Raw genomic sequence first — 16,183 nt, 5'->3', positions numbered from 1 at the left:
TCTTCAGGATTCTTAATATTAATATGAGGATATATTAAGATAAGTTTAAATTTATCCTTATCAAAAATGAATGAAAGAATTTGTATAAATGTTCAGCATATACTGTGATACCAAACCTAAGATGTACTGGATATAAATAATATAATATAATAAATTAAAAAGCTGATTCTTTTTTTATTTAAATTTTTTATTCTTTTTTATTTAAAATGAATGTAGAAATCATACCTTGTTTGTTTATTGAATTACATGATATTTTTTTGAATAAAAGCATCTTCATGACATACCAGTTTTAAAAAATTTCTTAGAAGATAGTTACAGAATCATTAATTTAGAAAATTTAGGGTAATGTGTTTATTATTTATGCTAGGTTCATTTGTGCAGCATAGGTGGCAAGACCAAACACGTAGTTGTCAGGATCACCAAGGTGGCAGCTAACATAATAATTAAAGCTGCTCAAGTGAAAGCTGGATGAGTGTTTGCACTGAAATGATTTAAGTGCTGGAGTACTGGATACGTTGTAATGATCCAGATAGGAAAGTTTTTGTCTGAACTACATTGAGCTGAGTCATTAGCTAAGGAATGTACATAAAGCAGTAGATGCTTAAAATGTAGTGAGGCAGGGCACCAAACTGGCAGGAAAATTGCCCAAAGAAAATTCTGAAGTCAACCACTGGAGGAGCAGGCACTTCTAGCCCAGTATGAGAAAATTACTGGTGAATATTAATGCAGGAATTCCTGGTGTAAATGGTTAGAGAGAGCTGGGCACTCTACATTGTGGGTGAGATTGAGAAGGGACTGCTCATGTGCAGAAGGTGGAGAGATCGCTGGTGGGTTGCTCTCGTCTAATGTTGCAGGTGGGACTATCAGACTCTCATTAATGTGGGGTAGTGTGTATGATTGTGCATATGACTGCGGTGGCTACGCGTCCTTTGAAGTAATACTTAGCAGTGGTTTTCGAGGATGTGTGGTGGTATGAAAGGGAAAAAAAAGGTTCATTTATGTCATATAATTTATTTTCCTATAACCTTTTGTTTATGTGTATTCTTCCTTTAGAGCAATATCATAATGTGGAAATTATGTTTATAAATCAGGTACCTTTCATGTATTAGGCACACTTTCATTAAAAGCAATCAAATATTTTGCTTTTTTCCCTAATTTCAGGCAATGAAGTTTTCCACAATGGACGTCTTCTACGAAGTCATTACTGTCGTTCATTAGACTGGTTGCGGGTAGGTGATAGAGTGGGTGTTCGTCGGTGCAATGATGGAACACTTCATTTTTATATAAACGGTTGTGATCAAGGTGCAGCCGCTCAAAACATTCCTAAGAGGGTGTTTGCTGTAGTTGATTGTTATGGAAGTGTGTCTGGCATACGAGTTACAAGTAAGCTGTTGGCCCATCCTTTAACTGAGTCGCAAGTGGGTGATGGCGCTGTTGCTGTTACTGTTGCTGGAGCAGTTGCGTTAAATGATGAGCAACAAGTCGCTACAGTTGAAGATGAGACATCTACAAGTAAACGATGGTCAGTATTAGTTTTCATGACATAAGTTTTCTACAACTTAAGTTGCTTTATACCTTAAATTCTTATACGAATGTTTTTTATTCTTTTCTTTTATCAGTTAGAAGTTATGTATTATTGCTATTTATGATCTAAGAAAATGAAAATATAAAAATTTTGGATTTTCAAAGTTAATAGTTAATGAATGTGTATTTAAGATTTAAACTTTTTGTTTGTTTTAAAAGAAAAATTAATTTTGTAGCGGTTTGTGGCAAAATCAATTTATGTTATGCCAATGAGTTGAAATTTGATAATGTTCTTTATCTTTCAGTATAATTATTTAGATAATGATTAGTGAAGGTGAAAGTGTTTCTTCCTTAATTTGAACCTACTTCACCTGATAGGTGTATGAAAACCAAAAAACTATTGTTTTATTTTTAAAAAACATCAGAGTGTTTGGAGATTATAACATTTCCTAAATCCCATTATATTCCTATACATGTGTATTATATATATATATTTTTTTTTTTACCTATATATATATATATATATATTGAATTTCAGCCAATCTGCCAAGTACAGAATTAAAGAAACATTCTTACATTTATTTCCTTTACATTACAGCGCTTTCATGCATAAGCCCATCCTCAATAATGTTTTCTGTTTTATCTTCATTTCCATTTACACATATGCTACATTATATACATTTAATACCACACAACTTTTTTACACTTGAGATTACATTTTTATAACTTTGGTTATTGAGCAAAATGTAAAAAACTTTAACATTTACAGAACATACACTTGTTCAAAAATTTTTTTTTTAATTTAAAAACATACTAAAATTGTAATTAAAGTTAAAATTTTTTTACTAAAATTATTTAAAACTTTTGATGTTGGTTTACATAATGTACAAAATGTTAGCACAGTACTGTAAATAGTTGTTTAATTTTATTAAAATTATGAAACGTATTACCAACTTAAATAATTTTTATAAGAATGTCCCCAAAAAATTCTGTCTGCAGATTCATGAGGCTAAATTCACGTTTATATTTGTATATATAAGATTTTCCTAAAATATCTAATTTTTTTATTATTTTCATGTTCAATATTTACTTTCTCAATTATTTCTAAATTATTTTCCAAACTAGTTATGTTAAGCTTATTTCCAAACTAGTTATGGTATGCTTATTGATTATTAAATGATCAGCTAAATTTGAAAAACCTATTTTTTTAAACAATCTAAAATTTTCATTAAATCTATCTTTAAAAGACCTATTTATTTTTCTAATATATATTTTTTCTCAATTATTGCATTTTACTTTATAAATACCAGAAAACTCATATTATTTTTTTATTTTATTATAATTTTTTTTTTTTGTTTGATTACACAGTGTTTAGCTTTGTAAGCAGGTTTATATTTTTTATCATTATATGCATTAATCAATTTTTCTATAATTTTATTAGTGTAAGAGTAATTTATATAAATATTTTCCTTACATTTGTTTTCATTTATGGGTTTTAATGTAGTGATGTTTGTATTATTTAAATATTTTGAATTATATTTTTTATATATATTATCTATCAATGAGGTATCATCCATTTTTTGTAGCAATATTCTTTATACTACGAGGGTTATTTTTTTCAAGGTCCGATCAGTCGCGAAACAAAAACCCATGCAAAAATCGAATGAATCATTGCGCACATGTGTTTCGCAGCGTCTCTGGTATGGCCTTCAATTACGCCGCGTCACTTCATCTAGTTCTGAACACGCAGCTGCCACGTAAACATGTCTACAACAATAGCATTGCCTGCCAAGTGTGAAGTGCGTGCGGTAATTCAATTTCTTCAGGCTGAGGGGTGTAATGCAGCTGAAATTCATTGACGAATAAGTACTGTGTACAGTGAAACTTCAATGAGTGACAGTAAAGTGCAATAATAGTGCAGGAACTTTAAAGCAGAACATACAGATGTTCATGATGCAGGCGGTCAGGGAAGGAAGCGAGTGTCAACCGATGATCTTGTTGAGCGAGTGGTTGAGGCAATTCAAGAAATCGTCGGTTCACAATTTTTCAAGGAAATTTCAAGGTCAGCTCTCTACACGATTGTGAATGAGAGACTTCAGTACCACAAACTGTGTGCAAAATGGGTACCCAAGATGCTATCCAACCATCATAAAACAATGAGAATGGACGCCTCTCTAACGTTTCTCCAGCGCTACCGCAATGAAGGAGAGGATTTTTTGAACAAAATTGTCACAGGGGACGAGACATGGGTCCATTTCGAAACTGAAGAAACAGAAGAACAATCCAAACAGTGGATGCATTCTCATTCTCCCAGTAAACCAAAGAATTTCAAGCTAACCTTCTCCAACAGAAAGTGTATGGATCCTGTGTTCTGCGACCGGTATGGAGTTCTCTTGGTGGAATTCATGGAACATGGTACGACCATCACTACAGTCTCATACTGCGTGACTCTTCAATGTCTACGAAGGGCAATTCAGAATAAGCCAAGAGGAATGTTGTCATCAGGCATTGTCTTTCTCCATGACAATACTTGGCTGCACACTGCAGCTGTGACAAAGAAGCTCCTGCAGCGTTTTCGTTGGGAAGTGTTTGATCACCCACCATACAGCCTGGACTTGGCCCCATCCGATTTTCACCTCTTGAAAATCGCCAGCTCACATGAAACGCTGGCTAGGAGGACAACATTTTGGCACAGACATGAGCTGCAGACCAGCATAGAAACACGGCTGAAAACACAGGCAGCTTCGTTCTATGACGAGGGTATTGGAAAGTTAGTACCACGCTATAACAAATGTCTAAATTAGAGTGGCGACTATGTAGAGAAATAGCGTAACTATGTAAGTACTTGTTACAAATAAAAAATTTTTTTTTTTCACTGTGGTTTTAATTTCGTGACCGATCGGACCTTGAAATAAAAATAACCCTCGTATTTTCTATTACTCATATTTTTAAAAATATTACTTTTTTGAGACAAGGATGGTTAGAATTTTTGTTTATAATAATTTTGTTTGAGGTAGGTTTTTTATATACTGTAGTTATTATCTGATTGTTTTTATCTACTTAAATATTTATGTGTAAAAAATTTATTTTTCTATTATGCTGTACTTCATATATAAATTTTAATGTTTCATGATAAGAATTTAGTTTATTTAAAATTATTTCATATTTGTTATTTATAACTGGTCATATTTAATTAAAATCATCCATATATCTCATCCATTATAAAGTTTTATGTACTTTATTAATATCATGAACTACTTTACTTTCAAAATCTTGCAGATAAATCTCCACCATTACAGCAGATAATGAAAATCCGTTGGTAAAGTATTTTCCAGTGTATAACATTAATTCCATTAATTCCATTAATTCCAAAATAGTTTTGTTTACATATGTTTCTAATAATTATTATTATATTATTTATAAATTTTGGGTCATCTCTTGTATTTATTAATTTGTTTTTTATTATTGAAATGGGAATGCTGGGGGGTACGTGTTAGTTATGTTGATACTTATAATTTTGGTTTTATTATTAACATTTAATTTATCAATCAATTTTTACCCCTTTATATACTGTATTTATATTATAAATTAATTTTTGTTCTGCTTATTTTATCAATAACTTTGGTAATTAAATAACTGGGAGCAGTTTTGAAATTAATTAATGGTCTCATAGGGATAATTTTCTTATGCAACTTTGGCAAACCAGTGAGTTTTGGGGTAAAAGGCATATAAGGCTTATATGGGTATAGTATACTATGGTGTTTTAATTTATTATAATTAAAAATTTCTTTGTATTTTACTATGAAGTCTTTTGTAATTCTTGAAAATTGTTTAGTTGGGTCATTAATTTTTTTAAATCATTTTCGCTTATATAATTATTTATTGAAGCATTATATTCATCAATTGAAATGATGACGGGAGTTCTTGGTTTTACCAGATTTTACTATTATACAAATGTTTATTTTTAATTTGTTTTTTAGTTTACAAATTTTATTTTTATTTATTATTGAGTTTTCGTTATGAATTAAGTTTTTGTTATTACTGTCATTTTTAATTTTATTACTGATATTATATTCCGATTCTATTATTGCACTTTTAATAATTTTATCTATATTATTATCTGGCAAGTTAAATTTAAATGAATTTGTAATTATTAATTTTTCTTTATCTTGAAAATTAATTTTTGTTAAATATACTGAGTTTTCATTTATTTTAAATTTATCCGATTTTTCCTGTATATTATCAATATGTGTTCAAGTTATACTATTTATTTGATAATTTATATTCTACTGTTTTACCCTGAAATTTTCTGCATATAATTTAGTTTTACATATAATATTATTATTTTGAAACCGTTTTATATTTATTTTCACGTATTTAGGTATTAGTTTTAATTTTAAATATTCTTTATTGAAATTTGTTATAATTCTACATAGTTTTGTATAAATTGTAAAATCTGTAGGACGATTTTGCCTGGTTGGCATTTAGTATCAGTTTATTTAAATTAATCTTTTTATAGTCTGTCGTTGTATGCAGGAGAATACTTCACTTATGGGTTTTCATTATCCGCTGTAATGGTGGAGATTTATCTGCAAGATTTTGAAAGTAAAGTAGTTCACGATATAAATTAAGTTCATAAAATGTTTATTATGGGTGAGATATGTGGTTGATTATTTAGTGTTATATATGAACTGATTATAAATAATGAATATTAAGTAATTTTAAATAAATTAAATTTAAAATTTACATATGAAATAGAACATAATAAAAAAATAAATTTTTTACATGTAAATAAACATGGATAAAAACTAACAGATAATAACTACAGAGTATAAAAAACCTACTTCAAATGAAATTTATTATAAACAAAAATTCTAACCATCCCTGTTTCAAAAAATTAATATTTTTAAAAATAAATATAGCCCTAAAATACACAAATGATAAAAAGAAACTGCAAAATGAAATAAATAGTATAAAGAATATTGCTACAAAAATGGATATGATAGCTCATTGATAGACAATATTTATAAAAATATAATTCAAAATATTTAAATAATACAGATATCACTATATTAAAACCCATAAATGAAAACAAATCTAAGGAAAATATTTATATAAATTACTCCTACACTAATAAAATTATAGAAAGATTGATTGATGCATATAATGATAAAAAATATAAACCTGCTTATAACTCAAAAATTATGTAATCAAACATTTAAAATATTATAACAATAAAACAAAAAATAAATTTGATTTTTCCGGTATTTATAAAATAAAATGCAATAATTGTGAAAAAGTATATATTGGAAAAATAAACAGATCTTTCAAGAATATATTTAATGAACGTTTTAATCGTTTAAAAATAAAAAAATATATTTTTCAAATGTAGCTGACCATTTAATAACCAATAAACATAATAGTTAGTAAAATAATTGAAAAAGTAAATATTTAACATGAAAATAATAATAAAAAATTAGAACTTTTAGAAAAAATTTAAATATACAAATATAATTGTGAATTTGGCCTCATGGATAAGGCAGAATTTTTTGGGGACATTCTTATAAAATTATTTAAGTTGGCAATATGTTTGATAATATTTTAATAAAATTAAATAATTGATTACAGTACTGCACCAACATTATGTAAAGAAAGCAACATCAAAAGAAATTTTAAATACGAGGGCTATTCAGAAAGTAAGGAACGTTTCCACCTGACGCCGCCAGGTGCACGCCAATCACGTATATATTGGTGTGCTCGTGCTTGGTCAGCGTCCAGCCAAGACAACAGGAACATCTCCGCACTGCCCATTTTTTTATATACAAATTTGAAATGTGTGCTGCAATCGAAAATCCCACCAGTTGTGAGGTGCGGTCTGTGATTCGTTTTTTGTTGGCAAAAAACTTAAAACCAATAGAAATTCATTGGAAACTGTGTGAAGTGTACGGGAACAACGTAATGAGTAAAAGTTCTGTCAGGAAGTGGTGCATTCAGTTTAAAAATGGCCGAACAAATGTTCACGATAAAGAGAAGAGTGGACGTCCGAGCATTGTGACTGACGATCTGATCTCCAAAGTTGACGAAAAGATTCGTGAAAACCACCATTTCACAATAACTGAGTTTTCTATATGTTTCCCACAAGTTTCACAGACTTTATTGTTTGAAATTGTTTCACAGAAGCTAGGCTACCACAAATTTTGTGCAAGATGGGTGCGTCACTGAATGGTTGAGATCACAGGCAGCAGAATTCTATGACACAGGAATTTCAAAGCTTGTCCACCGCTATGATAAGTGCCTGAATTTCTATGGTGATTATGTTGAAAAGTAGTATTTTAGTCCCTCTTTCACATGTATATAATAAAAAGTTTTTTTTGTACTTGGTTTTTTAAAATTCTAAAACGTTCCTTACTTTCTGAATAGCCCTCGTAATTTTAGTAAAAAAAAAATGTTATTTTAATTTCACTTTTAGTGCATGGTTTTAAATTAAAAAAAAAAAATTTGACTGGACAAATGTACGTTATGTAAATGTTTAAAGTTTTTTATATTTTGCTCAATAACCAAAGTTATAAAAATATAATTAAGTGTAAAGATGTTGTATGGTAGTTATATGTGTAAATGGAAATCAATATAAATCAGAAAACATTACTGAGGACCATAATAAAATATCTGTTGTTTTATTAGTGAATGCCAGTAGGTGAAACATATTATGTAAAAGTCTTAGGTGATTATTATACCACATCTGTTGTTATAACAGCATTTACACACATACATAAAGCAAATTATTCAAAAAAATGTACAAATTGTCCCAAATAATAAAAAAAAATTTGGAGTAGTCTGAGATAAAAATCTTTTGTGGAATTCCTCTATTGTTTTAACCAGTTTGTAGTGATTAATCAGTATTAAAATGTATTTATTTGTGTAAACATTATCAGCATGAAAGCTTTTATTATTACATTTGGTCATAATTTAAAGCCCCAGAGGCTTTGGCAATGTATACTTGGTAGATTTGTGACATAACTTACTCCCCTATTTTCAGAACCATATGCTACTCGATAATAATTAATGCACTTACTAGATAGAGGAAATGTATCAGGTATCATTATTATTTAGCCATTTGTAAGCAAAGTTTTAAATGGGAGCCAATTTTTTTCTGTTACTTAGGGTGGATGGTGGTGTATGGAATGAACTTACTAGAAGCGAAGATATTATTGAAAGACGAAAACAGAATTCACTCGATGTAGATCTGATTGATGATGGTGATTTGGAGGTAATTCATAGATTGAAATTCTTTGTTTGTATGTTTGTGTAAGATTCTCTTCTGCTTAGTTAAAGGACTGTATGTAATGCATTGTTCTGCCAGCAGAAAGGAGTGCATTAATTTATTATTTTAAGCTGTATGTTCTTATGGCTAAAAGCATCTGAAGTTAAAGAAGCAGCATTCAGAATTAATTTCTCTGAGAGTAATGGTGCTCATTATACAACATGTTTACCTAGTAGTAAACAGAGAGAATGTGTCACTGTGGTCTAAATACTTAGACCACAGACACCACAACACGATGACCATACAGTGACCAGGCTCACCAATGTGCACGTTAATACTCACATTGGTGAGCCTGGTATGTTGGTATGCAGTATATATTTGGCTCAGTGAAGACATCACTATCTCTCAACATTTCACTCCTCACTGTCCCCAGTAAACTTGACATTGGAACTTTGTTATTCTTGATAATGGCAGTGACTTGTGACATCTATCTTTCCAGGTCATCTACAAACCAGTTTTGTTATAAATCATAACAGACATATATGTGTGTTATATACAAGTAATACAAAGCATGGTTCAAATATAAGAGGTCATGGGTTTGAATCCCAGTCAGGTTTGGCATTTTTCATACGCCATAAAATTCCATTTCAATATCCCATGCACAAGCTTTAAGTCTATCTGGCTATATCATCAAGCAGAATAAAGGCCACAATGAGTTATAAATAGCGATTAGATATGGTTTTTAATATGATTAGATTGGTTTACGCATGCGCAATAGCTTTAAGTGATCTGTTGGGCATGTAACCACCACATTGCTGACAGTTCATTGTTGTTTCCCTTTGCAAGGCAATGTGTTAAAATAAGTGCAGTAATAACAAATCCTGTCAGTTGTGAAGTTCTGTCAGTGATTAGATTTCTAAATGCAGGCAGATAATGCTGCTGAAATTTACCGTTAAATGTATGAAACATAAGAGTCTATCACTGTGAGTGAAGAAAAAATAAGGCAATGATATTGTGAGTTTAAGGAAGGCTGTTCACATGTTCACAAATGAACACAGAAGTAGCAAATCTAGTGTCTGGACTGACGATCTCATTGAAAATGTGAATGCAAAAGTGAGAAAAGATTGTCACTTTACAATTAGCAATTTTTCTGTAGAATTTCCAGAAGTTTGAAAGTGCCAAAAATGTTGACAAGAGTTCACAAAAATCACAGAATGACACATGCGTGTGCATTTCTTGACTGCTTTAACCGCAAGGGAGACAAATTTTTTTCATATTGTCACTGGAGATGAAACATGGACATTGCACGTCAATACTAAGAGAAACAACAATCTGTGCAGTGGCGTTATTCTGGTTCACCTAAACCAAGAAAATTCAAACAAGCCCAGTCTCAAAGGAAAATCATGACAACTGTATTCCAAGGGACCAAATGGATGTGCTTTTGATTGATTTCATGAAACCTAAAATATCACATCAGTGTCACATCACAAGTCTGTTGTGAAACACTTTCCAAACTGCATCATACCATTCAAAACCGACAATAGGGAATGCTGAGATAAGAAATTGTTCTTCTTCACCGTAATGCATGTCCATACATGGCTGCATGCACAACGGAAACAATTCAAAGATTTTTTGAATGGGAGATTTTTTATCATTCTTCTTACAGTCCTGATTTCATTCCAGTGACTACCATTTCTTCCTACACCTTAAAAACTGGTTGCATCTCAACAATTTAGGAAGTGAAAGTTTAAAATCTCAGTGCAAAAGTGGCTACAGTCCTAGGTGGCAGAATTTTTCACGGTGGATTTGAAGAAGCTTGTTTCACTAACTGTTTGGAACAAAATGGTGATTATGTAGAAAAATAAAATAATTATCTAAGTATTTGAAACCATTAATAAATTTTTCATTTTCTTCACTTTCGAACTGTACCTCGTACATTTGAGAGTATAAGCACATACTGTAAACACATGGTTCTCAGCATTTCAAATGAGTTTTATTAATTGCATAAAATATTTATTTTAAATTTAATTTTTAAAATATAAACTTTAACAAGCACTCAATCAATCATTGTATATTTATAGTAAATCTATCAATATCTGTCTCCTCCTTTCATACAGTTGTTCTGTGCTTGTAATGAACATTTTGTTCCGCAAGACTTTACCTTATGTTATTAGTTTATATACTAATAAGTTCTAAAAAATTACACACACCTGACAGTGAAATTTCCTTTCAGGTTAATATTATACTTAGTAATCCCTTGTGCCATTTATCATTAAGGAGATTGAATGATTTCATATTATTTTGGTAATATTACAGATGGAGGATGGTCAAGGGGAGTGTACAGATTTTCATGAGGTACATGGTCGTAATGTCCAGCTTAGTGACAATAGAATGATTGCTAAACGTATAGCTAGTTATAATCAAGGTTTAATATTGTCAAGAAGGTACCTACCTAAAGGATATCTATTTCAGGTTTGTATAGCAGTAAATATTTTCATCTCACTATTTTTTTAATTTTTAGGACTGTGTTTCTCAACCTGGAGGTCACGGTAATATGAAGGGGGAGGGGGGGGCGTGAAATTAGCCTACAACATTACACATAAACAATAATGAAATCATTTTATGACAAAAAATCATTTATTATAAACATTTTATGTGCATTTATAAGTACACATGTAAAGAAAATAAATTAATGAAATGGTTATGTTAGTTTTTCATTTAAAAGTTTCTCCATACGTGGATCTATGTTGGAAACAAACTAAAGCAAATTGTTTCAAGTGATAAAAGACGATTCCTATATTCAGTTTTTAGTGCAATCATAGATGAAAAATCCTTTTCACAGGGGTAAGACTTGCAAAAGGTATTAATAGTTTCAATGCTTCTGTGACTAAATTTCCTTATTCATTTCAACAAGCGAGCCAAAATGTATCTAAATTTTCAGATGTGAATTATTGTTGTAACATTTTATCGGCAGACACTTCAATGAGCTGGTGGGAATCCCAACTGGTAACTTAGCAGCTACAACAATGTTTTCACTAAATGGATTCAGTACCCATCTCTTCAAGAAATCATTTTCATCTTCCAGGAAATACTCCGCTAACTGAATTTTTAGCTCATGTAAATGCATCTAAACTGTGGTGAACAATTCTGGTGTCTTTTTCATCCAAATTTTTCTCAATATTTTGAAGTGAATGGAAACATATCAAAATTTTTTGCTTTGAAGGTGAATAATCCAGATATCAGATTTCTTAATGAAAGCATGAACTTTGTCTTTCATTAATAAAATGTTTTTATCACGTCCTTGTAAATTCACATTCATGTCATTTAAATGCGAAAATACATCAGCTAAGTAAGCCAGTAGCAACATATACTCATTCTGTAAAAACATTGAGAATGGTGTGTGTTTATTCTGGAAAAATATTATTAATTCATCTCGCAATTCCAATAACTGGGTTAACACTTCCCCTGTGATAACTATTTGACTTCTGTATGGAAAAGAGGAAATTTTTTTCTTTTCACCTATTTCATCACATAGTTTAGTAAACAGCCTATTTTGTAATTTTCAACTTTTAGTAAAATTAACCATTTCTACAGCTTTACAAAGAGTTTGTTTGAGATTTTCCGGCACATTTTTTTTTAGAAGAGCATGTCTGTGAAGGAAGGAATACATCCATTCCTCCCTTGGTATAAAACGGTCTTTTATTTTTTTCAGAAATCAACTGTTCTTTCCTGTTATAGTTTTTAGTAGCTTCATAAAAAACATCAAAAGACATTGTCCTGTTGCATGATTAGGTATTGATTTGCAAAATAACATATTTTCTTTGATTGATATTAATTTTTTTACTTTTCATTATCACGCATATTCAAATCAAAATTAGAGAAACTAGGAGGTTTTTCTAATGTAACTGTATATATAATGTATGTACATAAAATATTCCAGGACTAAGGCTATAAAAACAACAAAACTATTTGGGATAAAGATTTATTCATATTTAAGCTTCTGCATAATCTCCCTTCAATGTGATTAAATATTTTGATCAGTTATAAAGGTTATCAAAAGCCTTAGAGAAGTCTTCTTTTAGAATCACCTTTAGGATGCTTGTAACACTTCTATGGCTGTCAACTCAAACTGCTCATCCTTCTAGGGTATATTGATTTAAGGAAATAAAAATTAGTCTGCAGGAGCTTTTTCTGAGTGTGGAGGGGATCCAGCCCTGCCGTCTGTCATTTGGTCAAAAATCGCCCTACAATGATGGCTGTATGAGCTGGCACATTGTTGTGAAGCAGGATTCAATCCTTGGTTTTATGAAAGTGTGGTTGCACGTGATGAATTTGGAGCAATAAACATTTCAGGATGTCTTAGTAGAATCTAGCAGTAATTCATGCCCATGTTCAGTTTTCACTGCTACAGATGCTTACTACTACTGGTCTCACCTCTTTCATTGTCTTCTGATAACCAACCATCATGAAAATGAGCAAACTACTCAAACACACACGAATATGACATACAGATGACACACATACACCCAGATGACGACCCTTGTCATGCTGCCTTTGCAACTGAGATTTTGCAACGAATTGATAACTAGTACCTGCAGCGTGTGTGTTTTTTGGACAAGACTACTTTCCACACCTCAGGGAAAGTAAACAGGCATAATGTGAGAATATTGGGCTCAGAAAATCTGTACTTTACCAGAGAAAAAATTAAAAATTCCCTTATAGTGAATGTAAGGTGTGGTTTGATGAACAACAGAATCATTGGTCCTTTCTTTTTCTTCGAGCAATCAATAGCAGCTAATATTTACCTGGATATACTGCAACACTTTGCCATTCTTCAATTAAATGACTTGTAACTTAGGGTGGTTTTGCAGCAGGATGGCGTACCACCACATTGGAGATTACTAAGTTGGAGATTTTCTGAATGAATCATTTCATGGCAGGTGGATTGGTCCCACTACTCCCTGGCCACAACAATCACCGAACAACTCCCTTAGGCTTTTTTTTTTTGTGTTATGTTAAGGGCAGAGTCTATGCATCACCCGTACCTGATCTGGACACATTGAGACAGAGAATAACTGAAACTGTTGCTAGTGTTACTGAAGAAATGTTGACCAACACATGGCGTGAAATTGATTATCGGTTGAACATTTTGTGAGCAACAAAAGGCGCACATGTTGAAGTTAATTGACATGGTAAAAATAACTTGAAAATTTTTTTGAAAGAAAAATGCCATCTTTTTACAAAATGCTTAGCTGTAACTATAATAGTATTTTTGTAATTGTGGAAAGACTTTATGGACACTTTGTATAAATACCAAGAATCCAGTATACTACAACTCCTCATCTGTAACATAGATCTGTCAATTGTCTTATTGAAGCCTTCAGAAAACCATCAGAGAGGAAATGATACAGTGAATAGAGAAAAAGAGAGATCTATCAAGAGAGACTACAAAAAATGTGAACAACTGTATCCAAAGAAGATGTGCTTCCAGGTCTTCTGAGCATTCAGTATCTAAAATATATAATTTTTAAGGATATTGAGCATATTTATAATGGACGATGCCAGAGTATGACTGATCAGTGATTTACTTCAACCACCTCAAATATTGTGTAACAAATTGCTTGATATAATAGTGTAAATTTTCTTCAGATCCAAAAGAGCCATGTCAGAACAATCAGATGATTCTTTAAAAAACCATTGTTCATTCTTATAATTGTGAGACAAGTGGAAGTATCCATTTTAGCTATAGATCCATTTTTCACCACACACAAGAGTAAATAACATAATTTTGAATAGTCCACTCTGGTCAGATTGGCCGTTTGGACTTTTGGATTGGCCGTTTTATGAAAGTTATGAAGGTGTAACAATGACTGAAATGCTGTTTTATTGTTGCAAGTTATTCATATGACATTCTCTAGTTACTGTAGATCATATGAAAAAGATTAAAGTAAATTTAAATTGTTTAAAATTGCGTTTTTTTAGTAGCCATCATCTTTATGAGAATATGATCAAAATAGTGTGTAAATACTATCATAAATCTCTCTGTTTTTTTGTGTTAAGAACATAATTATGAATTGATTTTTTATGATACTCAGCCACATGAAATAGTTGTAAAAAATTGTGTTTATAATGTTACAGATAAGAATAGAAAGTCTAAATCCAAGGTGGGTCTCATCTCTTTGTATCGGTGTAACTACCCACATCCCAGGTAACAGTCCATTGCCAGTAACAGCTTTAGGTTTAAAACGAGATACGTGGATTATCTGTGGTGATTTTGTATTTCATAATGGTCATAAGGTAAGTCAGTTTTGCTAGTGTTTCTTTTTTGTAATTTATTTTACACAACAAAAGTTGTGTAAGAAAGCTAAAGCTAATTTGACTGGATTTCTCATGAGAGTGTTAATCAAAACTGTGTGGGAAGTGTCAGTAGAAGTGCAAAGAAAAGAAGCTGGAAAAGATTATAGGCAAGAAATATGGACAATTTAAAAAGAAATGCGAATGTCAGGTACTTGGAATTTAGCTGGAATTTGAGTAGATTGGAGACAGACATAGCACAAAGAACCTGCCTTAAGGCAGATAGGTTTTATAATAATGCATTATATATTTATAATGATGATGATGATGAATGATTTTTTGCTAACTGGAAATAGATATCGATTATAATATTCAGTTTGAGGTTTTTCTTTTTTAGCCTGTTACAACATGAAAAACGGCTCTATATTTTTAATACATTTATTAAAATATATCACAATCATGTATAGTGTTTTTAATAAATTATAATCAACCTCCCTTTTTGACATGCTCACGAATACCTAGGTAAAATTTTTATCTTGGTAAAGACTTAAAAAATTGTTTTAGTAAAAAAACAGTTGAGAAAATTATTTATAATTTATATATTTAGCTAGGAAAATTATTCTACATTCAAATTATTAAAATAAAAAATAGAACTTCAGTTTAAAAAATTAAGGCTTTAACTGGATGCAGAAACTTACTTATGTTATTATAATGAATGGAAATATTCAGTGCCCAAGCCAGGAATTGAAATTATGATGAAAATGTGTTTATTTGAAATACATTGGATGGGAATGAAAAGATATTTGATGTAAATGCCCTCCAAAAATGCTGCCAGCATTTCAAAACCATAACTCATTAATTATAGCATAGTGCTGAATAAGTGATGAATTATTGTATCTCATTACTTATTCGTTATTTATAATTTTATTCAAAAAATATGTTTTTTCTAATGGTTTGCCAAAAATTGCTAATTTTTTCATTGATCAGCATGCCAAAACATATTTAAACTTTTCTAAAGAATAATTTATGAAAGGGACTATTTTAAAGAGTAATTATGAAAATTTTTGTAAAAAGAGAGCTCTTTTAAATTTATTTTCAAATTTT

General features: G+C 30.8%; 1 protein-coding gene across 1 annotated transcript in view; it reads left to right on the top strand.

The window, feature by feature from the left end:
* The window catches only part of Neurl4 (neuralized E3 ubiquitin protein ligase 4), a 118,378-nt gene that overhangs the window by 78,522 nt on the left and 23,673 nt on the right, over nucleotides 1-16,183 (top strand). Inside the window, exons 18-21 of the mRNA XM_075355773.1 lie at nucleotides 1,162-1,522; nucleotides 8,686-8,791; nucleotides 11,102-11,257; nucleotides 14,924-15,082. Coding sequence (XP_075211888.1) covers nucleotides 1,162-1,522; nucleotides 8,686-8,791; nucleotides 11,102-11,257; nucleotides 14,924-15,082 — 782 coding nt within the window. The remainder of the gene's footprint in view (nucleotides 1-1,161; nucleotides 1,523-8,685; nucleotides 8,792-11,101; nucleotides 11,258-14,923; nucleotides 15,083-16,183) is intronic.

Source organism: Lycorma delicatula, chromosome 2 (genome assembly GCF_047948215.1).
Source record: "Lycorma delicatula isolate Av1 chromosome 2, ASM4794821v1, whole genome shotgun sequence".
NCBI classification, from domain to species: Eukaryota; Metazoa; Arthropoda; class Insecta; order Hemiptera; family Fulgoridae; genus Lycorma; species Lycorma delicatula.
Note: the sequence above shows the minus strand (reverse complement) of the source record. Positions and strands in the feature narration are given on the sequence as shown.